This window comes from Oreochromis niloticus, linkage group LG13, assembly GCF_001858045.2.
Source record: "Oreochromis niloticus isolate F11D_XX linkage group LG13, O_niloticus_UMD_NMBU, whole genome shotgun sequence".
NCBI lineage: Eukaryota > Metazoa > Chordata > Actinopteri > Cichliformes > Cichlidae > Oreochromis > Oreochromis niloticus.
The window spans coordinates 7,519,235-7,534,497 of NC_031978.2; the positions used below are offsets into that span (position 1 = coordinate 7,519,235).

Here is a 15,263-nt window from a genome sequence, read left to right on the forward strand (position 1 = left end):
AATAAGTTTGTACCCTTTTGCCCTCATTTCAACTCAGTTTGGCTGCTGAAGGGTCAATTCGATCCTTCGCTTTGCAAAGTGTAAACATTTCCAGGGAAATTTTAATTACTCCAGTTTTTTAAAACCAGTGCACTGCCCATCCTAGTGTGATGTGAAGTGGAAGCTGATGGAAAGTCCATCCACCCATTATCCTATGATTATCTGAAGTTTAGTCCCGGTGGCATCAAACTATTCAGGGTGTTCTAGATGTCTTCTCCCCTTTCACCATGACTATCCAGTTGAGACTGGAAGTTACCGTTGACCACCTCACAGGTCGTCTTACAGCCATTAAATAAGTAAGACCCTGAGAAACTTGAATTCCCTCACTTGGGACAGCCATTTTCCCCCAACCAAGAGGAAACAATCCACCCTTTTCTGGCAGAGAACCTCCGGCTTGGAGCTGCTGACTTTCATCCCAATTGTTTCACTACAAACCGCCACAGTGTGTGCTGAAGATCACGCTCCAATGAAGCCAACAAAGCCAACACCTACTAAAAACATGAATCACAAAATGTAACGTATCTCTACATCTAAAGACTGTTTTTGAGTCTTACAGATGTAAATTCTTGCTGTTCTGTTACAAAACCTCTACAGGTGAAGGTTTTTTGCATTTCCATTATGAATGGTAGATTTGATCAGTGTGTAAAAACTGAAATATATTTTATTTTCAGACTGTCCATCTGTTTTTTAAATAAGAAATTAATTTCACATAGTGTTTTCTGGAAACTTTTTAAGGAGGTAGGGTAAGATGGGTCTTTTCTTCAACTTACGGTTTCAGCTTATTTCGAGTAGCTCAGTTGAACATTTTCAGAGTATTTCTTTACTTTTGAATAAAGTGGAGAATTTGTATCTTTATTTATTTAATAAAGTGGCTTTACTGGTGCGGCCCACTTGATCGAAAGCGTTTGTAATATTGTCTTGCCTATCTACAGTAAATTAAATATTTGCTCGTGGTCCACATCTACAGTAAAGACAACAACCTCACTCTAGAATTGTTCTGTAGCTCCACGTTATCCTCTGAGAGCTTATTAATTATCTCTGTCATTGTTGAACAGCATCACCGTTATTTCAGATCTCACATCACCCTCCCAAAATCTGTGAAACCAAAAATCCTCCTCCTGACTCCAGCACCAACAGGAAGCTGGATGCTTCCATTCCCAGGTTTCCTCCTATCTTGTCATTCAGGCATTGTAGTGAGCTTAACCCCCCTCCTTTCTCTCTAACATCCTTTTCCCTTCCTCCATTTTTTTTGCTTTCTTTGCCCCGTCAGATGTATGTTGTTGACACTGAGGCATCAGGAAATAATGGAATCTCTTGTCAGTGGCTTGTATTTTCTGCCCAGGCTGTTATGGCTGTGTATAATAGTAGCAGAGGAGGAGGAAGAGGGGAGGTTATGTGCCACTGATAGTAATGAAGGTTGCCTTTTCATTTTTTAATATGGAATGTTTGTGGGCCAAGGCAATGCTCTCCGCTAATCCTACCCTCGAGCCGAGCTAGCTACATGACTGTGTCAGTGTAACACACAAACACACACACACACACACACACACACACACAGTGACATTCACACAGACTGATAAAAGACAAACACACACACATGCACTCGCTCCTTTAGGCAAGACAGCAAACTGTTTGATAAGTCAGGGTGCATTTCTGCTCCTCATGAAAATTTCACTCCTGTGTTTGTGTCTTAAGGAAATGCAGCCAGTCCTGTAACAGACGATATGGTATTTGTTCAATATTTGATGGATATGAAAGCTCGAGTGGCACGATGCATTTGTAAAACCTTTATCGGAAAAGGTGGTAATGAAACGGTTATGAGGAAAACTACACCCGCTTTAGGTTGTGATGGCTGTAGGGTCGCTGCGAGGGGTTTGTCGGAAATGAAGAAAACATTTGGTTAATCTGTGTTTTTAAAATGGCTTGCCAATTTCCAGTAACACACCTCCACATACTTTTAATTGAAGTCAGAAGTATGTATAAGTGATTATTTGTGTGTATTTGTGGCGAGGTGAATGAGCCTTAAAGACACTTTCCCTTAAACTTAATATTTATTTCCACTGGCTGTGTTACACAGGTGTGTGTGTGTGTGTGTGTGTGTGTGTGTGTGTGTGTGTGTGTGTGTGTGTGTGTGTGTATGTGTACGTTTGTGTGTTTTCTGCCGGCTAGGGTACAGGGTCTGCGGCACTGGAGTGTGCTGTGTGTCTAATTGCTTTAATAGCACCTGGTCTCTAATCCCAGGTAATTAGAGCGCTCAAATTAGACAGCTACTTTCAACCGTCACTTGAAAAAGCAGAAGGGGAAGGCCTGGAGGAAGACCACTCCACACTGAAACTCTAAAAACACACACACACACACAATTTAATGGCACACACAAATGGCGGCAAAAGAAGAAAACGACCGGAGTTTGAGTCTTTGAAATGATCAGTACTCATGGTTAGAAACAAACAAAACAAAATAACCGCTATCCACATGCTGTAATTTTAACAATAAGATAATCCTTATCTCTTTGCCGCATGATTTTATGACTTCTTATCCTGTTTTTTTGCTTCCTTTTTTCCCCCTTTCCATTTGTTTGAGAAGCACTGAGGTTTTGTCGAGATCTCCTAAAACGTGTCTGACGGAGCTGTGGGGAAAGGTTAAGGCCCTCTTTTTAAAGATGAGCCGGAAATGTCAAGTGCCTGCCCCTCAGGCTCTCGCTACCGTCTCCCTGTACCGAGTCTGCCATCGGGGCCTGATTGACTCACACACACACACACACACACACACACACACACACACACACACACACACTGGTACAAAGGTTAGGAGCTGCTATTAGAGATGGCCTCCAGTCTCTTTCATCTGCTTTGGAGCTTGTGGCTTCTTGGTAGACTCCAGGCACATAGTCATAGTTTAAAATGCAACAATGGATGAGTAACAGACTTTCTTGTGCTTATGGGCTAAATGGCTTATTTTTTTCTCTTTTGACCTTGCAAACTAAATATATTTAATATTTAAAAATTTGTGAACGGCTAGGGCAAGGTCTGCCGGCATTAGCTGTGTCATGTTGGCATAATATCAAGCCTTTTTTCAGTTTATAACTTAAAAATAACACAAAACCATCTAAATTTGACAAATGTTCTGATGAGCAATTAGTCAGCACGCCGGAAATTCTATCTCCTTAAAATTCAAATGTCCACAGTCTTGGCTCCCATCCTTCGACTTTATTTCTTCTTAATGCAGTAGCGGAAAGCAGCCAAGAGAGGGGGTTGGTTGGCCACCACAAGCCTTGTTAGGGGAGTGAGGTTCACACAGTGAGAACTGTCTTTAGCTGCAACTCTCCACCGTGGGTCTTAAAACTGGGTTAACTAGTTACTGAGATCAACATCACCTCATGTGCAGCTAACTTCTTTCCTTCACTGGTCTCTGCTGAGGCTTGAGTAAAGGTAAAGTTTAAACATCACCTGGTAATGTTTGAATGTCACAGCTCTCATTTAAGTGAGTAATGTTAACAAAATGTGTGCAGATAAAGCAAACTATGAAATATTATATGCTGTAAACTTTCTCAAACATATTGCATAATATAATTCATGATGTCTGTGTCATTTGTTATATGTTAACTGTATTTTTTTTACACGAAAGACTAATGTACGCTTGCATTTGGAACACATTTCATTCTTTTTGATCATTGGCCTCTAATGAATTTAATCAAATCTCTATGACATTTTTGCCGTTCCTCTCCAAAATGATCTGAGAGAATTATCCCTTATCAGTCCCTCCATAACCAGATTAGTGAACAGCCAGCTGAATAATCAGAATAGCACGGGCGTCGGGCAAAGACCAGTGTCTCCACACCACTGAGGATTTGTGGGATTTGGAGTCTAGGACAGGAAAGGCTCCTAATGGTGAGAGCTTTTTCAACCCAGATAAGACTTCAAAGGCGGAGCTAATTAATAAGATGTTTACATTATTCACGGTCATACGCTGCATTCTGAATGACCCTTCATTACGGCGCGAGTCTGTGTGTGTGCACGTTCATTCGTGTGCAAGCTCATTTTGTCCCGGTGTCGTGCTAATTGGATGGGTAGTGGTTTTTAAGTGAAACATTTTTATTGAGAAATAAATAAAGAAAAGGGGGGTGTTTAAGGAGTGAAGGGAAGGAGGGCTGCATAAATATATACATTGGAAATTAATTGACAAAGTACAAGGGTAAAGTATTAATGTGTGGTGTCATTTGTGCTTTAAATATAGTGATCCCAAATGATAGCTGTAATTAAATCATATATATCTGAATGTTGCACCAATTCCCTCATGTGTTTTTTGTTTTTTGTTTTTGTTTTTGTTTTTGTTTTTTATAAACATGACATTTAAGGAGTCTCCCTCTTGCTTCTTTCTCCCCCATCATTACCCCTTTAACCCTGCCACCGCCTCCTGCCTGCAGCCCAGCCCAGTCCCAAGCCCCATTCTGGGAGGAAAACCCAATGCCAGCCAGTCCCTGCTGGCCTGGTGCCGCGAGGTCACGAAGAACTACCGTGGAGTGAAGATCACCAACTTCACCACGTCCTGGAGGAACGGGCTGGCCTTCTGCGCCCTGCTGCACCATTTCAGACCCGACTTGATGTACGAACCACAAACGCACAGATCACACTAAATTCACACTCATTCTAAACTTAATAATTAACTCAAGTCAGGTCATATGTTCTAGTTATACCTAATGTTATACCTAATCTTATTTCATAACTTGTAGGGGTGTAACGATACTCCCAGACTACTTTTTCCCGCCTTTGGGGGGGGGAAAAAAATCCTAATGTAGAAAAGACGAAATTAAAGCCCATTTTTCTTATGCATTTTCAGTTAAATATTGACTTCTGCATAGACATATGTTTCCCACTGAGGTCTAAATCATCAGTCAAGCGTTAGACCTATAAGATAGAAATATATAATTTATTTTAACTCGTATCCTCCTTTAGCATCTACTTTTTATCTTTGTCTGTGTGGTTTCTAATGAAAACTGGAACTGAGTGCAATGAGGAACGAAAAAGTAAATGTTGCAGACTGTATAACAAAGAAAAGTGTTGAAAGAAACTGAGTAGAAAAAAGGGAAAGTTGAGTATGCTGCCGAAAGTGACATTAAATCTATCCAAATCAAGCTGCTTGAAAGACTCCACCGTTAGCTGATGGTGTGTTTGTATCGTGATTTCGGTCTCGGTTTCAGAATTCTTACACCCCTAATCCCTCACTATTATATTTGCACAGTTAACCTGTAGTGTGCCCGTGTTTGATTAATGTGATTCATTCATACAAACACTCAATCTGCCATTTCCACAGTCAAAAACTGTTGTATGTTTGCTGCCAACACTAATCGTGTTGTTCTTGTGTGTGCGATTATAATTCTTTGAAGTATTCTGTGTGTGTGTGTGTGTGTGTGTGTGTGTGTGACACTCAAAAGAACATCATATGGAAAACCTGCAGTCCCATCAAGAAGGCAGACATGAAGATAATTTTGTGTACACGTGTTTGTGTGTGTGTGGTTGTGCTTGTGTGCCTTTCCTCTCCGGTGTGTTATTTTTACATATTTTCCACTCTATTAGTTCTGTTGATTGCACTGCTATGAAATTGCATGTTACAGTTCTAATACCATTACATGTGACGCATATTTAAACATACCTTTTTCTCCACTATGTCTCTCTGTCTACCTTTTTTTTTCTCTCTCTCTTTCTGCTCACCTCCTCTCCAACCCTCCCCACTGTTCTTTCAGAGACTACAAGTCGCTCAATCCTCAGGATATTAAAGAAAACAACAAAAAGGTAAGAGGCAGCCACCGCTGGGCCCTTCACACCACTTAGCTCCCTCCCATCCACATCTCCATTTGGCCTTATTTAGAGATCTGCCATTAATCCATGGATATTGTGTTTATGTGGTTTGAACGGGATGGGTAGACACACATAGGAAGACAGTCAAATGCATGTACACACACAAATGACAGTTTTCATAAGATGCCCCCCCCCTGCTGTGATGTGTGTACGTGAAGCACGACTTAGTCACCTGGCAGAGGTGAGAAAGTGTGTTCAGCTCAGCAGCATGCTGGGAGCTTACTAAACTACTTTAGCTACTTGTGTGTTTTTAATAAGAGAACATTTGTCTTGTGTTGCTTAGAGCAGTGGCTTTAAATGGTGTAAACAGGGATTTGGTGTCAGCCATACGTTTTTGTTTTCAGAGGTTCAAAATTAATGGGACAAACTAACAATTACATGTAAAGACTTTTAAATACTTGGATGAAAAAAACAAAACAATGTCTGCCTGAAATGTAAAACAGGGGTGTAGCACCATGGACATCAGCGAATGTTGTGTTTACTCCCTCGAGTTGCTCCCCCAGATCTTTACAGCAGCTGCCTGTAGCTACATGTTTGTGGGTATTTCTGCATTCAGGTTTTTACTTAATAATCGAAAAGCAATCGAAAACCATGCTCTCTTGGGTTTTGAATCAGATGACTGAGTCACTTATTGAAGACTATCCCATTTCTATCCCATTGCTTTTGCAGTATGCTTTGAGTTATTATCCATTTGCGCGGTGAAGCGCTGTCTGGTCAGTTTTGCAGCATTTGGCTGAATCTAAGCAGAGTATAGCTCCGTACACTTCACTGTTAGTTTTTCTTTAGTTTAGTCTGCTGTGGTCTTTCAGGCCTTTTGGTGATGCTGAGCTGGTCAGTGCATTCACTCTTTTTAACAATGCAAACGATTTTTGATTTGTCCTCTTGTAAAGTTTTTGCTGTCTGTCTGAGGTTTATTTGGGTTTTACAGGCTAATGGTTGCTCACTTACACTAATATATCTTAGGATCTCAAAAATTACAGTGAAAACCTTCACAATTCAAATTCAGCACTTTGAATCAACAGCCTGCTTCATTTGTCTTGAAATAACAAGTGAGCAGGTCTCACCTGGCCATGAAATTGTGAATGTCAATTATCCCATTAATTTTGATCCTCTGAATATGGGGGGGGTGTATAAATATGGTTGTCATTCTTAAACAGTTGTAAATTTATGTATATTATAAAACTCGCTGAATTAAAGCTCAAAGTCGCACTTGATTGTCTGATTTCCATCCCATGTGATTTTGTGCAGAAGCAAAACTGCAAAATGTATGTGTGAAAAGAAGAGTTTCATTCCTCTCCTCTTCTAACAAATTTTGACCCACACATAAAGCAGATGCACACACCTATTTTTCATTGTTGCCCTATGTCTTCATGTTTGCACATTCACTGTTAGGGTTGTTAAGGTTTTCCTTCCACACAGATCTACATTTTTTTTTTTTTTTTTGCCCGCTGGCTCTTCGCCTCCACATTTACTTCTTTGCGCATTTCTGTATTTTTCCCGCACTTACTACACACACGCTGCACGCACCTGTATTCACACGGCACACCAGCGTCCCCTCTTCGGCCCCGAGGGCTACACAGAACGATATGCGTCGGGTTCCTGCAGCTTGATTTCCTCTTCTCATACACTCTCTGGCTGAGCGATAACCTCTGGTGGCCCTGTTAGGCATGAATGCTAGCCTGTTGACAATAACCACAGTGGAGGGAGAGGTAGAGACCCAATCCCATATCTGCTAACTGCCCCTCACCCCCCTCCAGGTGCTCAAGTAGCCCTGAAGAAATTGGCTAGATATAAGTAATATGGGAATATGCCGTAGAAGGTGATAGCTGGTGAATAGCTGCAGCACTGTAGCCGGCGTGCTGCGGCCAGCTTCTCTGTGGAGATCTACACCTGGTGCTCATGTATAGTGGCCAAAATGGAGATACAAGTAGATATTACCTACCACTTCCTGTTAATTCTCACGCAGCTCTCAAAAACCTGGGCCTGTAATGTATGTATTTTTAGCTGCCATTGTTTCACACAATGCTGAGAGTGTTATAAGGGGTTAGACTCACGATACTGGCTAAACTAATAGAATGGATGATACCATTTCTCAATTGGGCCATTTAATATAATGTTTGCTGAATTTTTGCCATGAAGAATTAAATCTTTATCCCTTGAAAGCCTACTAGGAGTAAACCTTGAAGCTCTTTTTTTTAACTGAACCGTTTTTGTCATATTTCATGTCTGCTTATAGAACAGAAATGTTTCTGTTTGCATCAGAAATTAAGTGACGGTTGTCTCTGCCTGTGGAGCAACCCTTGGAAAAACCCAGAAAGTCTTCCAATGGTTGTCAAACCACCTTTTTATGGCGATATACTGAGGTGTCAAAACTCATCATTAGACCACAGAGGCGGTCGTCAAAAGCGTTGAGGCAGTCCAAACTAGTACCCAGCACCAGTGAACATTTCATCGAGAGATTTGACCCCATCGCTCCTAAATGTCATCCATAGCATAAAAGGGCGGTGATCATATTTACATATTTTATCACAAGACTTTGATCAGAAAGATCGCCTGTTAGCTTCATCATTTGTAGAAATACTTGGTTCAGGTGAATGTGCTGCCTGGAATGGAGGAAGACAGGACATGGAGTGACCGCCTGCTAGCTGTGAATTCACCTGACCATCTACTTTACTGTCTCATCAGCACAGTCTATTCATACAGATGTGGTTCAGACTTTATGCTGGGAATCTGGTAGAGGTGGGAATCACCATACATCCCACGATACGATACTATCACAATACTTACCACACGATACGATATTATTGCAATTTTTTAAAATATTTTGCGATATTCAGATTCTGTACATAAAGGTAAACTTTATTAATATTCATTTTATCTAATAGCAAAGTCTCACACTCAGTCTTTCTCTCATTTCAGTCAGTTTTATTGTTGACAAACTGAACGGTTTGTATTACGGTCTAGTCCAACTTAACTGAATGCAACCATCTGGTACAATTATGGCTATTCTGAACTATGCAATTTGTGAAAACTATGCAACCCCTTCAGCAACTGAAGAATTTGAAAGTAAATTAAAATAAAATATTATTTTACATTAAATAAAAAAGTTTTAAACTTAATTAAAATAAAACATGTCTTAAATTAAAATAAGCAAACTGTCATGTTTATTGCTGCCATAAAAAAAAAGTTAAACACATTTGGACAGTGAAGGAATGTCAGGATTCTTGCTCAGAAAAAGGAGCTGATCAACATGCTCTGACTTCAGAGCATGTTGATCAGCTCCACAAAAACTTTTGTAACAAAATATCGATTTCTGCTGTCCCTGTATCGATACATTATTAGCAAACAAAATATCACGATACTACACAGTATCGATTTTTTCCCCCACCTCTAGAATCTGGCAGTTTAATGTCTGACCCAAGTGAGCTGAACATTTGTTTTCACATGCACCTCTGTTCATATAAGGAAACTGCTTCAGACAGTAGATTCACATTTCAGAACAATGAGAGCAAGGCCCTCAGAAAAACAAAGCACTAAAATATCAAAGATAGCAGCAAGTGAAGATGGTGGAATTTATTTTTATTTTTCAGTCAAAGAAAATACTCCTGTAAGTTTGTGCTTCCTCCTGGATTGTGCTGAGTCAAATATTGGCATTGCATGCTGCTTTATTTTGGTTGCTAGATTAATTTAGCTTCAAAATCCAATCATGAACAAATGCTATGAGATGCAGTATCTGGAAGGTGTTGTATCACATCTCCAGCGTTGCTGCACAACTGTAAATGCAAGTGACTGATTGGATGTGAAAGCCAGGTGGTTCAGGAGAGCAGAAAGATAAGTACTGCACTGGGTGGTGTCATATAGCACCCTGAGGGTGTTTGAATAGAGAAAGTTGACCATCATAAAAAGAAAATGCTGACATGAGGCACAGTGGAAGAGAGCATAGTGTGGCAGATTAAGGACCCCAAAGCAGGAAAAACAACCAAAAATTGACAATGGGTGTTTAGAAAGAAAACGTTTTAAGAGGAAATCATAAATGTGTACAGATCTGAGTGAAAGAGACTGATGAAAAGAGAAGAACCTGTTCAGTCCTGATTCCTGATGCGTTATTGGAAAGTATAGAATTTATTGAATGGAGAACGGGAATAGAAATGTAGAGAAACGACGACTATCTCTGCTTTTCATGGGCAGTTGATAGACATGGCCCCCTCCTCTCACCGTCTATCTGTGAAAAGTGATTGCAATGAGCTCAGACTGTGCTGAATTATGACAGATAAGGGCAATCAATATTGGGGGTGGGTAGAAAAAAAGGAGAGAAAGTGAATAATTTAGAACATTCACAGCCTTTGAAATGATCTGTTATCAAACGGTATGTGTTTGCATGTTAATTTGTAGAGGTTTTGTATGTTTTATGACTTTGGAGCATCGATATGTTTGGACCTTTTGCTTCTGTCGTGTCGTGTCTGTGTGTGTGTGTGTGTGTGTGTGTGTGTGTGTGTGTGTGTGTGTGTGTGTGTGTGTGTGTGTGTGTGTGTGTGTGTAATGAGGCCAAGGAGAAGTAATTTGTCATGCCATCTGATAGTGTAGCACCAAGCACCAGGCTAAATCGCCCTGAGCGCAACCATGAGGGGTTGGGCTGAAGGAAGGAGGTGCTGATGATTGACAGCGATAGATAGCTGTCAGTCAATGAGAGGGAGTGGAGGGGGAGCAGGGAGCAGCGGCCTGGGGCAGGCGGCGGTGACATTTAGTCCAGACCCAGAGCTTTGTCAGGAGGTTGATGGAAAGTGAGAAAACTAGATATTCTCCAAAATGTGTGATACTGTTACTGGCCCAAAAAATGCAACTCCCAGTGTTTGTTAAACAAAGAAGATCAAGTCTTTCCCGCTTCTTATACAGTTTCAAATGTTGTGAACATAGTTTTGGGGCCTAATCTCTATAAAGAGATTCTGCATACATATATATATATATATATGTAAAGGAAAAGATTTTTGGTCCTAGATGCTTTCTGTAGTAGTTAAGCTGGTGTACTGTTGGTCAGTTGTACTCGGGGTTTGGCTGTATCTGGTTAAACCTTGTGGAGAGCAAAAGAGGGATTGCATTTGTTGAAATAAGTCAACGATGCATATCAAACAACATAATTTAAATGCCATAAAAAATAAATTAATGAGAGAGATTATTTTAACCCTTTTACACTTGAAGTATGCTAAAATTATTTTTTTAAGGAATGGGGTCAGTGGGGTGAGTATTAACCTTTCACGTAGTTGATTACACAAACTAGATGAAAGACTACCATGAAGATGGAGCTTAATTCAACACCACCTTCTACTCCTTTGCGATGATACACTGCTGCATGTACTGCACAATACTGAGAGTGTTATAAACAAAGGGTTGGAGCAACTGTACTGGCTAAACTATATGGGGGAATGTATATCAGCAGGTCTCATACATAATGTATGCATTAGTGGGTGGGTATCACCAGGCATCCTGTGATATGTTATCACAGGACATAATACAATATTATTGTGATTCATATTTTTTTATTATTTTTTTTATTTTACAATGTGAGAGTGATTTTAATCAGTCCAAGTTAGACTGTGACTGTTTCCAGAAAGGTTACTTCCTGTCAGGTGGCCTGTGTGATCAAAAGGGTTCATAAGTGTGCAACACACTCAAACTCTGGGAAACCATTTAGTCAACAGAAGTTGCAATTAGTTACAGAATGGGGAAAAATTCAATACAATCAGGCAACCACCAATTTTTTGTAGATACATGGAGATTGAGGTCCTGTATTTATTCATGTGACTGAGCTATTAGCGTGTTCTGAATGAGGAGTTAGCTTTGTCAAGCTAAGTGTATCCAGAGTTGGATGGGGTTTTTTTCAAAAACCCCATCCCACCCCAACCCCAATTGAAAAAAATTTATGTTAAATTTTTTTCAATTTAACATAAATTTGCTTGGCTAATATTATTAGGGTTGCTAGTATGCGTTCACATATATTTGTAGCAGGCCCTATGAACATACATACATACTCATACATACTTGTAGAATCATATAGAAGTGTTTTATTGTATTTTGTTTTTATCTTACTGTAATGATCGTAGTCTGTTTATGTAAATGCAGTCATCACAGATACAGTAATTATTAACATCTGTATATTTTTAAAAGATTTATTATAAATCCTAAGTCCCAAGTATATAAGTTATTCAATTCATTATCCCTCTGCAAATGTGATGTTTACGTTCTGTTTCCATTTTTTTTTTTTTCACATTTCACTTATGACGTACATCGCCTGTATGTAACTTAACAGCCACCAAAATTTGTATCCAGTAGATTTTGTTTGTACTAAAAACAGAATGGAGAATTTAAAAAAGCGCCAAAGGCCCGTAGGATGGGATTTTGCTCGTTAGTAAAAATAAATAGATACATAAATAAAAATAATAATAATGATATAGTTATGATAAGACTCATTGAAGCTTGATAATAGATTATTTTATTAAATTTCCTAGCCCAGCCATATCTCCTCAGCTCTTTTTAACACTTCTGGTTCTTCCTAAATGGAGCCACACTGTTGCACTTGATATTTGCTTTCATTGAGGGTCTTTACCTTACAATATAAAGTGCCTTAAAGCAAATATTGTTGTGATGTAGCACTATATAAATAAAATTGAATTAAAATTAAGATCTAATCAAACATTTGGACACGTACACTTTTTTTTTTTACATTTTTGACCCCCATTAACTCTAAAATGGCAAACAAAATGCTAATATTGAAGCTTCAAACCAATGGGTGACATAAAGGTTGCTCAATCCATCTTTTTTACTCTTTATAACTGTTTCAGTCCACTATGAGTATGCTTGATTATGGTTATATTCACTGTTTTTAAAATTTAAAAGCTATACATGTATTTTAAAAGTTACTTTAAAAAGTTATTTTAAGAAAGAAATAAGTGAGAAAGAGGTACATTATTAATTTTGGCATCTCTGTTTTGGTAGTTTTGTTGACAATTACAAAATATTGCCACTTTATTTTTTACTTTACTGGAGATGCTGTAGTTCTGTGTCACAGACTGCAGGCTACCACCACTGAACACCATCCCCTTAAAAACAACAGGCCTTTGCTCAGTAGTCATCATTGTCTCAGTACGATACGACCAATACTTTTCAAGCTGTAAGAGAAGATATAAGAAGAATAAAGCATGACACTGAGGTCGAAAAGACTGTAGCGCATGTCAAGACTAACATCGACCCTGAAACAAAACCCAGCTCGAGAGCCTCCCTCCCGTCCTCCTCCTCCTCCTCATGCAGCTCTCACTTTCTCCCACTCTCGCTTTTTTCTTTCTCTTATTCTTTCATTCTGTACCTATTGAGCAGCAAAGTTGTCGCTCTCTTTCACAGCCTACCCTGGGCAAGAGGGAAACAATGCAAGCACACTTTGCTCCCCTGAATACGTGTTAGAAACCCAATCAGGCCCTCTTATTCGTCATATTCTTTTCTCTTTTTTCTTTCACAGTCCTGTCAGGGAAAAGGGGCGGGGGGGGGGCTTAAACAGGCTCGCAGCAAAGGCAAACGCCTCTCTGTTCTCCCTTTTCTTTTTTCCCGCCGTCTCTTCTTTTCTTCCTGCTTTGTTTTTGTGTACATGCACTCACATGGACCTCATTTTCCTGTGTGAGTATACTTGTTCTACCCATGGTTACTTTTTTATCAATAGTAATGAACCAAACAGGTGAAAGTGGAAAAACAATCCTTCTAACAATTGATTGTAAATTGAGAAACGTCTCAGGTATATGAACTCTGCAAAAGCATGCATACATGCCATAGTTACATCGTAAACCATGTACTTTTAACATCTCTTAAAAGAAAATTAATTAAATGCTTTAAATTGGTAAAAAAAAAAAAAAAAAAAGTGCAATAGGCTTTGTAGCTTTCACAGAGTGATTAAAAAGTCACAATAAAGAGCTTTTAGGTGACAGCAGCTGCTTAGAGATCAACATTGAAGCCAAGGTCACTGATGAAGTCCCGATGCTACACATTTATGGAGCTGTGCAGGAGCATCAAGGAAGTAGCTGCTGTGATGTCAACAAGTGGTTGTGGTTGCCTCAAGTTACTCCCTTTGGGGTTTTTTTGTTTTTGTTTTGTTTTTTTTGTTTTTTGGACAACCAGAAGTTGCCTTTTTTTAGACGAACATGTTGGTAGAAGACATCAAAGACACTGTGAGGTCCATTATGGTAGCTGTCATTAGCACAGATGGGTATAGCTGAAGTATAGGCATACCTGTCTGTGAAATTGGTCTTGCATTAAAACCAAATTCAGACTTTTGATTTTAATGCAACTGAAACAAGTAAGTTATAAAATAAAACAAAAAAACCCTGATCTGCAGTTTTTGTAAAGTGGGAAATTTGCTATAGAAAGACTGCATTGTACCAGGGTGTAAAGATGCTTATATCTGTGACTGAAATTAGGCATTTTAACATGGGAGTCTACCTGGCTTTTGGGTCCAGCCTGCTGTTGTCATTAGAGAAACATCAGTTTTTTTCAGTCCTGCCCCCCCCCAGTAAAAACACCTCAGTATATATAGGACGTGGTTTGACAGCTTTGAGAGCAGTTTGGGAGTTGTTCCGTGCATAGGCATTGTCACTACATAGGCACCTCTAACTACTGATACAGTATGATTTAATTCTGTAAGCAGGCCAAAAATATGACAGAGACCACACAATTCAGAAAAGAGCTTTGAGGGTTACTCCTAGTAGGCTTTCAAGGTGTAAAGAGTTAACCAACAGCTCACTAGTAGAAAGGCCCCATGTGAGAATAATGCAGGTGCACATTTTTATCCAGGGAACAACCCACTGGATTTTTTCCCACTAGTGAGAGTGGGTGTGAAGCAGACTATCTCCTGCTGTGTGCTACATGTGAGAAAACACAACTTTGGACCGTATCCCGACCTGCTTCTTACGATATTCTCCAGAATAAATGTCTCTAGAGGATAGTTTCACAAGAAATTGCAGACTGTGAAGAAGCAGGACAGAACTCAAAATGGTAAATGGTTAAGCAGGCTCTTCAAAACAAACTCTAGGATAGGAAAAAAAATTAAAACCATCAAGGAGGGTTTGGTGGAAGTCGGGGGGGGTGATAGACTGAGCAGATCAACAGAGGCAGTGAAACAAACGGGTGCTGCAACAGGTTGGAATTAGATCAACACTATCAAGCAGGCCAGATACAAGCTGTGATACCTGAGAGAGATGGATGACGAGGTTGTGTGTGCGCAGGAATGGAGGTTGTGTGTTTGTGTGCTGTTAATCTATTTATTTACCTGTCATTGGCTGCGATAATGGTTTTCATCCCTTCTCTCTGTGTCTCTCTGTCTCAGTCTATCTT

The 15,263-nt window shown here is 39.6% G+C and overlaps 1 protein-coding gene across 6 annotated transcripts in view; it reads left to right on the forward strand.

The window, feature by feature from the left end:
* The window catches only part of ehbp1 (EH domain binding protein 1), a 159,240-nt gene that overhangs the window by 74,620 nt on the left and 69,357 nt on the right, over positions 1-15,263 (forward strand). For all 6 annotated transcript variants that reach the window (XM_019366884.2, XM_025897774.1, XM_003438236.5 and 3 more), the window contains 2 exons: positions 4,463-4,641; positions 5,780-5,828. In XM_019366884.2, the coding sequence (XP_019222429.1) occupies positions 4,463-4,641; positions 5,780-5,828 (228 nt within the window). The remainder of the gene's footprint in view (positions 1-4,462; positions 4,642-5,779; positions 5,829-15,263) is intronic.